The sequence below is a fragment of the Leptonychotes weddellii genome, chromosome 4 (genome assembly GCF_054177405.1).
Source record: "Leptonychotes weddellii isolate Sample4059 chromosome 4, ASM5417740v2, whole genome shotgun sequence".
In the NCBI taxonomy this organism is placed as follows: Eukaryota; Metazoa; Chordata; class Mammalia; order Carnivora; family Phocidae; genus Leptonychotes; species Leptonychotes weddellii.
In genome coordinates this window covers 88,529,858-88,539,796 of record NC_138372.1, presented here as the reverse complement: position 1 = coordinate 88,539,796, position 9,939 = coordinate 88,529,858, and the positions used below count along the sequence as shown (strand labels likewise).

Genomic DNA, 9,939 nt, shown 5'->3' with positions numbered 1-9,939 from the left:
GGAAGGGAAAAATGAAGGGGGGAATCGGAGGGGGAGATGAACCATGAGAGACTATGGACTCTAAGAAACAAACTGAGGGTTCTAGAGGGGGGGGGGTGGGAGGATGGGTTAGCCTAGTGATGGGCATTAAAGAGGGCAGGTATTGAATGGAGCACTGGGTGTTATACGCAAACAATGAATCATGGAACACTACATCAAAAACTAATGATGTAATGTATGGTAATTAACATAACATAATAAAAAAAAAAGAGAGACTTGGGGGTCGCCTGGGTGGCTCAGTCGGTTAAGCGTCTGCCTTCAGCTCAGGTCATGATCTCAGGGTCCTGGGATCGAGCCCCATTTTGGGCTTCCTGCTCTGCAAGGAGTCTGTTTCTCCCTCTCCCTCTACCCCTCTCCCCACTCAAGCTCACTCTCTCTCTCAAATAAAATCTTTAAAAAAAGCGAGAGGGACTTGGTTGAAGAGAAAAATACAATGAAGAGAAAATACAATGAATACTGCAAATAAGTTGTTTTTATTCAGATAAATAAAAAATATTTTTACCTTTGCTGTTCTGTTGTCAATAATTCTTTCAAGTTGCAGATAGAAGTTTTAAGTTCAGTAACCACAAAAGAATGAGCAGTTTTAGCTTTATTAAATTCTTCCATTTGAGCTTCTTTTTCTGCAGTGAGCTCATAGATTTTTTTTGTTGCTACCTGTAAATCTTCCTCTAAAGCCTTCCGAGTACTCTAAATGAAATAAAGTACAAAACAAATGCTATAATCCAAGGGTCTTAAGAAAAAAAAAAAAAAAAACACAACTTATCTGCTTCTGTAATTTGCTGTCTCTCTGTCCCTCCTTATTCTATCACCCGACCTCCCCAACCCCACCCCCTAGCCAATCCAGAATGCCCATTCAATACTCCTATCTCAATTCACCATTCTCCCAAAGCCAATCTATAGTCCCAACCTCCCAATGGAGTCTTCCTTGCCCAACGTGTTCTTTCAATTTTTAGAACTACTGTAGCAATTTTTGCCTGAATCTCTGTTAGTACCTAGCATGATCTTGTATTTTAATTATACTTTTGACATGTTTTTATCCAATGTTTTTAATTAAACTATAAGCATTTTGTAGACTGGGATTTTATCTTCTCTATTTGAAGTTCTGGGTCCTTGTACATAGCATTAGCATTCAGTAAATATCTCTTGATTCATAATGTAAGGCTTATCACACACTAATCTGTTTTTATATCATACCACACTTCTTTGCAAAGACATTTTAATATCTTCTAGTTCTGATGTCAAATGATCCTGCTTCTCATTTGATTCTTTTAAGTTTTCATTCTGTAATTCTAAAAAGGAGAGTTGTAGATTGGTAGTACTTAATAAAAAATACATACCAAGAAAGCAAATTATTTGTTACAATTACTTTTTTTCCTCCATGAGATACTCTAAAATGAAGTATAATTATGCAAATATAGATGCACTGATATTGGTTATCATCTACTTTTATTGACTTTTCAAGATTATTATCTCCCCAGCACTCAACAGTGAATATATGAGGATTTTTGGTACATTTTTAATAATAGCTAAACATTGGAAACAATCGAAATATTCAACAGGAGATAAATTAAATTACAATGGTACATACACACAATGGCATACCATGTAGCCACTATAAATGATGATAGACTTTATTATTCACTAATTTGGATATTTATTCACAAAACATCACATAATAAAAAGGGCAAGTTTAAATGATATTTATATAAATAGTGCATGTGAAAGGAAACAATACACACAAAAAAATATTACAAGTAATTTATCTCCTAATGGTGAAATTATTCCAGATTTTATTTTCATCATTGCCCATCTTGAGTTTCAGATTTTTCTAAATCATGATCTCAGACTTGTGAGATCAAGCCTAGCATTGGGCTCCACACCCAGCGCAGAGTCTGCTTGAGATTCTCTCTCCCTCTCCCTTTGCCCCTCCTGCTCATTTTCTCTCTCCCTCTCTCTTTCTCAAATAAGTCTTTAAATAATTAAAATATTATATTCATATGCTGAAATATTATGAAAAAAAGCTTTTGACTCTATAGCTAATTTATTAAATACTAAGTGTTAGGTACTAGTCTATGTGCTTTATGTGTATATGTGCATTCACTTTTAAACATCATAAAAACAGTAGGACAAAAAAAGAAGTTCATGCTCTCTTTCCTGGGTTAAAATTATTCTATGTCCTCTTACTAGCTACCTAACCTTGGGCATGATACTTAACCAGTCTTCACTTTTCTCAACTGGAAAAAGAGAATAATGATAGCTATTCATATCTTGAAGGATTGCTGTTAGGATCAAACAAGATAATGCAACTTAAAATGTTTAATGACAGTGTCTAGCATATAGTCAATAAATGTTAAAGATTATTATGACAATGATAATGATGGTGTATACTAGAAATTGGTTCTTAAAATTCATGGTATTTACAATGTAATTGGGCTAACAGACAAATAATCAATGATAAGTGATGATGGGCACTTACTCAGAAATTCTGGAAATATAGAGAGGGGCACCCAAACCAAAAAGGGTCAATAGAAGTCAGAGGTAAGGAGAGACAGACATAGAGAGGGAGAGTTCAAGGAAGCCTTCCAGAAAGTGTCAGCTCAGTTCAAACATTTGAAAGCCAGTAAGAATTAACAAGAGTAAGTGGGAGTTGGGAGAGAAAAAGAATATCACAGGTGAAAGAGCATGTACAAAGACAAAAATGGAGGAGACAAGATGACATTCTGGGGTCTAAAAGAAATATATTTCAATAGCATGAAACTTAAAGTATGAGGGAGGAATCAAAGCAGATATGACTGGAAAGATAATAAGGACAAGATCATAACAGGATTTCTATGACTTGCTAAAAGTATATGGTTCATAAGTCATAAAGACCATGAAAAATGATGAAGATGTTAAGCAACAAAATGATGTTTCAGGTTTATATTTTTAAAAATTCCATTCTGAAAATCTGTGTAGAAATGAAAGGGTAAGTAGTCCACTTCTACTGTCAAATGCTCTACCACTGAGCTCCAGACTCTCAGCCAGGAGTCTGCTTGAGATCCCCCCTTCCTCCCCCACCCTGCTCCTCCCCCTGCTCGTGCTCTCTCTCACTAAAATAAATAAAATTTTTTTAAAAAATAAAAAAATAAAAAAACAAGATTCATCTATATGCTCCCTATAAGAGACTAACTTCAGACCTAAAGACACATACAGACTAAAAGTAAAGGGATGGAAGAATGTATCATGCAAATGGAAGTGAAAAAATAAAAATAAAAATAAAGCCTGGGTAGCAATACATACATCAGACAAAAGAGATTTCAAAACAAAGACTATTGCAAAAAAACAAAGAAGGACACTTGTGATGAGCACTGGGTGTTATATGTGATGAAGCACTAAATTCTACACCTCAAACTAATATTACACTTCATCTTAACTTGAATTTAAATAAAAATTTGGAGAATTCAAAAGAAAAAAAGGACAATAAATAATAAAGGGATCAATTTAACATGACGATATAATAATTGAAAATTTCTGCACACCCAACATAAGAGAACCTAAATACAAAAAGCAAAGATTAACAGACATAAAGGTAGAAACTGACAGTAATATAACATTAGGGGCCTTAACACCTCACTTACATCAGTGGAGAGATCATCCAGACAGAAAATCAATGAGGAAACAGTGGCTTTGAATGAATATTAGATCAGTGTACCTAACAGGCATACACAGAACATTCCATCCAAAAACAGCAGAGTTCACATTCTTTTCAAGTGCACATGGAACATTCTCCAGGACAGATCACATGGTAGGCCACAAAATAATTTTCAATAAATTTAAGAAGATTGAAATCATATCAATCATCTTTTCTGAACACAATGATATGAAACTAGCAATTACAAGGAAAAACATCTGGAAAGAACACAAAAACAGTGAAACTAATAAACTACATGCTACCAAAAAACAAATTGATTAATAAAGAAATCAAAGGGAAAAAAAACAAAGAAATCAAAGAGTAAATCAAAAAATACATAATGAAAATGAAAACACAACAGTCCAGGAAGTTGAGGGAAGATGGCAGAAGAGTAGGGAACCTTTGTTTCATCTGGTCCCTTGACTTCAGCGAAATATCTATCAAATCATTCTGAACACCCGTGAATTCAACCTGAGATCTAAGAAAAGAATCACTGTAATTCTACAAATAAAAAAGCAACTTTTTGAAAGGTAGGAGGTACAGAGAAGTCAATCTGTAGGGCTATATCGGAAGATAAACTGTGGGGGTTGGGAGTCTCCGTAATCTGATTACCAGAAAGTGATATAACAGCAGGGCACAAAATCGGAACTCTTAGAAGTCTGCTATGGTGAGGGACAACCCTGCCTGAAAGGTGCTCAGGTGGTGAAGCAGGGCAGAATTCTAGGTGGGACAGTGTGGTCTCAGAATCCCCAGGGTCACAAAAAGAGCAGGGGTGCCTGAGTGCAGCAGAGTTCCCAAGCATTGGAGCAGGAAGCTGGCTACAATCAGTGAGCCCAGGAGTGGGCTCTCAGCTCAGTGCTGCCATAAACCACAAACCCCAGCACAAGTGGGTGACCACTCTCCAAGCAGGGAGACCCAGCAAGCAGCAGAACCACAGGGAGACCCTCCTCCTTCCCCCCAGGGAGGAGCGACTGGGGTGCGCGCTGCAGGAGTCTGCAGAGTTTGGCCCCACACAAAAGTGATTGCTTTTCCCTGAGGGTGCAGAGTGAGGGTCGGGGGTCAGGATCTTTCAGCTCCAGGGCTGGAGATCAGGATGCTGCCATTTTTACTTTCATCCTCTAAAGTGGCACAGGAAGCCTTCAGGGAACAAAAGCCACATAGAGCAACATGAAGCAGCAGCTTACCCTGAGCCCCACCTCCTGGCAAGGACAGTGCAACTCTGCCCAGGCACAGACACCTGAGAATCAGTGCAACAGGCCCTTCCCCCAGAAGGCCAGCAGGAACATCAGGCTAATACCAAGTTTACAGATCACACAAAACTGAAAAACTCCAGCACAAGGGGAAAATAGTATATAGAATCTGAGGTTTTTTTCTCATGATTCCTTAGTCTTTCAGTTTAAATTTTTTTTTTCTGTTTTTCCTTTTCAACTAGTTTATTTTATCAACTCTTTTTAAGTATTTTTTTAATTTTCATTTTTACATTTATATTTTATAAATATATTCATTTTTGGCTTCTTTCACCGTATCCAATTTTATTTTTGTATATATATATACACACACAAGTTTTTCTTTCTTTACAATTTTGGGATCTAGTGTCTTCTAACAGACCAAAATGCACCCAGGACCAAGTGTATCATCCTGTTCTGTCCACCTGTTAGATTATATTCTTTTTTCCTTTTTCTTTTTTGGTTTCTGATCTCTTCTGATTTGTCTACTGTATATTTCTCTGGGGTTGTGGTGATATTTTTTATTTTGTTCTCTCATTCCTCTATTCTTTTTTGGACAAAATGACTAGAAAGAGAAATTCATAACAAAAGAAAGAACCAGAGATAATACCCTCTCCCATAGGTTTAATCAACATGGATATAAGATACTGTACCTAGAATTCAGAATAACGATTATGAAGATACTAGCCAGGGTTGAAAAAAGCATAAAAGACACTAGAGAATCCCTCAGTGCAGAAATAAAAATCTAATCAGGCCAAAATTAAAAATGCTTTAACTGAGATGCAGTCTAAAATGGATGCTCTAACAGCTACGCAGAAGAGTCAGTGACATAGAAAACAAAATAATGGAAAGTAAGGAAGCTGAGGAAAAGAAAGAAAAACAACGACTGGATAATGAGGGGAGGCTTCTAGAAATCAGTGATACCATAAAGTAAAACAATATCAGACTAATTGGAGTCCCAGTGGAAGAGGAAAAAGAAAGTGACAGAAAATATATGTGAGCAAATCATAGCTAAGAACTTCCCTAATTCAGGGAAGGAAACAGGCATTCAAGTCCAGGAGGCACAGAGAACCCCCATCAAAATCAATAAAAATAGATCAACACCCCGACATATAACAGTGAAGCTTGCAAATTTCAGAGTTTAAGAGAAAATCCTGAAACCAGTTAGAGACAAGAGGTAGTTACCCTACAATTGTAGAAATATTAGACTGGCAGCAGACCTATTCACAGAGAACTGGAAGGCCAGAAAGGACTGGCATGATATATTCAGGGTATTAAATGAGAAAAACATGCAGCCAAGGCTGTCATTCAGAATGGAAGGAGAGATAAAAGAGCTTCTAGGACAAACAGAAACTAAAAAAAATTTGTGATCACTAAACCAGCCCTATGAGAAATATTAAAGGGGATTCTGTAAAGCAAAGAGAGAGCCCAAAAGTAACATAGACCAGAAAGGAACAGAAACCATGAGAGACTCCGAACTCTGGGAAACAAGCTGAGGGTTACAGAAGGGGGGGGAGGGGTGATGGGGTAGCCAGGAGGGCACCTGTTGTGATGAGCACTGGAAGTTATATGCAACTAATGAATCGTTGAACACTACACCAAAAACTAATGGAAAAAAGACTGTCTTTTTTCCATTGGATGTTCTTTCCTGCTTTGTCAAAGATTAGTTGACCATAGAGTTGAGGGTTCATTTCTGGGTTCTCTATTCTGTTCCATTGGTCTATGTGTCTATTTTAGTGTCAGTGCCCTTCAACAAATGGTGCTGGGAAAATTGGACAGCCACATACAGAAAAATGAAACTGGACCATTTTCTTTTTTTTTTAAAGATTTTATTTATTTATTTGAGAGAGAGAGAATGAGAGAGAGCACATGAGAGGGGGGAGGGTCAGAGGGAGAAGCAGACTCCCCGCCAAGCAGGGAGCCCAATGTGGGACTCGATCCAGGGACTCCAGGATCATGACCTGAGCTGAAGGCAGTCACTTAACCAACTGAGCCACCCAGACACCCCTGGACAATTTTCTTACACCATACACAAAGATAAACTCAAAATGGATGAAAGACCTAAAGGTGAGACAGGAATCCATCAAAATCCTAGAAGAGAACATAGGCAGCAACCTCTTTGATCTCAGCTGCAACAAATTCTTCCTAGACACATCTTCAAAAGCAAGGGAAACAAAAGCAAAAATGAACTATTGGGACTTCATCAAGATAAAAAGCTTTTGCACAGCAAAGGAAACAGTCAACAAAACGAAAAGGCAACCTATGGATGGGAGAAAATATTTGCGAATGACATATCATATAAAGGGCTAGTAGCCAAGATCTACAAAGAACTTACCAAACTCAACACCCAAAAAACAAATAATCCAGTCAAGAAATGGGCAGAAGACATAAACAGATACTTATTCAGAGAAGACATACAAATGGCCAACAGACACATGAAAAAACGCTCTATATCACTTGGCATCAAGGAAATACAAATTAAAACCACAATGAGATACCATTCAGAATGAATAAAATTAACAAGTCAGGAAACAACAAATGTTTGTGAGGATGTGGAGAACGGGGAACCCTCTTGGTGGGAATACAAGCTGGTGCAGCCATTCTGGAAAATAGTATGGAGGTTCCTCAAGAAGCTAAAATAGAGCTACTCTATGACCCACAAATTGCACTACTAGGTATTTACCCCAAGGACACAAATGTAGTGATCCGAAGGGGCACCTGCACCCCAATGTTTATAGCAGCAATGTCCACAATAGCCAAACTGTGCAAAGAGCCAAGATATCCATGGACAGATGAGTGGATAAAGAAGATGTGGTATATATATATATATACACACACACACACACACACACAATGGAATATTACTCAGCCATCAGAAAGGATGAAATCTTACCATTTACATCAACATGGATGGAACTGGAAGGTATTATGCTGAGTGCAATAAGTCAATCAGAGAAAGACAATTATCATATGAATTCACTCATATGAGGAATATAAGAAACAGTGCAGAGGATCCTAAGGGAAGGGAGGGAAAAACGGAATGGGAAGAAATCAGAGAGGGAGACAAACCATGAGAGACTCATAACTATGAGGAAGAAACTGAGAGTTGATGGAGGGGAGGTGGGTGGAAGGATGGGGTAACTAGGTGACGGACATTAAGGAAGACATATGATGAGCACTGGGTGTTCTATGCAAGTGATGAATCACTGAACTCTACATCTGAAACTAATGATGTTGGCTAATCGAAGATAAATTTAAAAAAAAAGAAAACACAACAATCCATAATCTTTGGGACAAAAGCAGTTCTATGAGGGAAGTTTATAGCAATACAGGCCTACCTCAAGAAACAAACAAACAAACAAAAATCAGGGTGCCTGGGTGGCTCAGTCAGTTGAGCATCCAACTCTTGGTTTCAGCTCAAATAATGATCTCAGGGTCGTGGGACTGAGCCCAGCGCTGGGCTCCACTCTCAGCATAGAGTCTACTTAGGATTCTCTCTTTCCCTCTCCCTCTGCCCTTACCCCCATTGCACTCTCTCTTTCTAAAATAAATAAATCTTTAAAAAAAACTCAAATAAACAACCTAACCTAACACCTAAAGGAGCTAGAAAGAAAGTACAAAGCCCACAGCCAGTAGAAGGATGGATATAATAAAGATTAAAGCAGAAATAATGAAATAGAGCCTTAAAAAAAACAATAGAAATGTCAATGAAATCAACAGCCAGTTTTTTGAAAAGATATGAAATTGACAAACCTTTAGCCAGACTCAAGAAAAAAAGATAGAGGACTCAAATAAATAAAATCAGAAATGAAAGAATAGAAATAACAACTAACACCATGAAATACAATAGATTATAAGAGAATATTATGAAAAATTATATGCCAACAAATTGGACAACCTAAAAGATACAGATAAATTCTTTAAAAAAAATGTTGGGGGGCGGAGTAAGATGGCGGAGGAGTAGGAGACCTGGATTTCGTCTGGTCTCAGGAATTCAGCTGGATAAGGATCAAACCATTCTGAACACCTACGAACTCAACAGCAGATCGAAGAAAAGAATAGCAACAACTCTCTGAACAGAAAAGCGACCACTTTCTGGAAGGTAGGACGTGCGGAGAAGTGAATCCGAGGCGATATTCGGGAGGATAGACGGCAGGGGAGGGGCATCCGTCGGCAGCTTCTGGCAAGTGATAGAGGCGAGGAGCACAAAATCGGAACTTTTAAAAGTCTGCTCCACTGAGGGACGTCGCTCCGGTGGCTAAGCAAGGGGTGAAACCCTCGCGGGATAGTGTGGTCTCAGGACCCTCGGGGTCACAGAAAGACTGGGGGTGCCTGAGTGCGGCAGAGCTCCCAGGGATTGGAGCTGGGAAGCCGGCTGCAGAGACAGAGCCCAGGCGCGGGCTCTCAGCTCAGGGTTGTCATAAACCATGATCCGCGGCACAGTCTGGCCACTGCTCCTCCAGCAGGGACCCAATAAGTGGCAGATCCAGGGAAACTCACCTTCCTCCCCCGGGAGGAGCAGCGCGAGAGCGCACTGCAGGGATCTGCTGGGTTTGGAGACTCCAGACGGGGTCGGGTGTCAGAGATGGAAACGCGCGGTCACAGGCCGGGTAAGCACGGAGTGCAGCCGGAGACCGGGGAGACAGGAGTGAGTGACTGCTTTTCTCTGGGGGCGCACTGAGGAGTGGGGCCCCGAATTCTCAGCTTCTACGGGGCGGAGATTGGGAGGCCACCATTTTCACTCTCGGCCTCCAAAGCTGTACGGAAAGCTTGCAGGGAACAAAAGCTCCCGAGAGCAAACCCGAGCAGATTACTTAGCCAGGACTGGCAACGGCAGGGCAATTCCGCTTCCGGCAAAGACATTTGGGAACCAAGGCAACAGGCCCCTCCCCCAGAAAATCAGCAAGAACAGCAGGCCAAGACCAAGTTTACCGATCAATGAGAACGGCAGAACTCCAGCGCTAGGGGAATACTGCACATAGAATCCATGGCTTTTTTACCATG

General features: G+C 39.6%; 1 protein-coding gene across 1 annotated transcript in view; it reads right to left on the bottom strand.

The window, feature by feature from the left end:
• LOC102745610 (synaptonemal complex protein 1) overlaps positions 1-1,374 on the bottom strand; it is an 86,065-nt gene extending 84,691 nt beyond the window's left edge. The window contains exons 1-2 of the mRNA XM_081817110.1: positions 1,234-1,374; positions 542-726 (exon numbers count right to left, since the gene is read on the bottom strand). Of these exons, the coding sequence (XP_081673236.1) occupies positions 542-726; positions 1,234-1,374 (326 nt within the window). The remainder of the gene's footprint in view (positions 1-541; positions 727-1,233) is intronic.
• Positions 1,375-9,939: the final 8,565 nt, after the last annotated feature.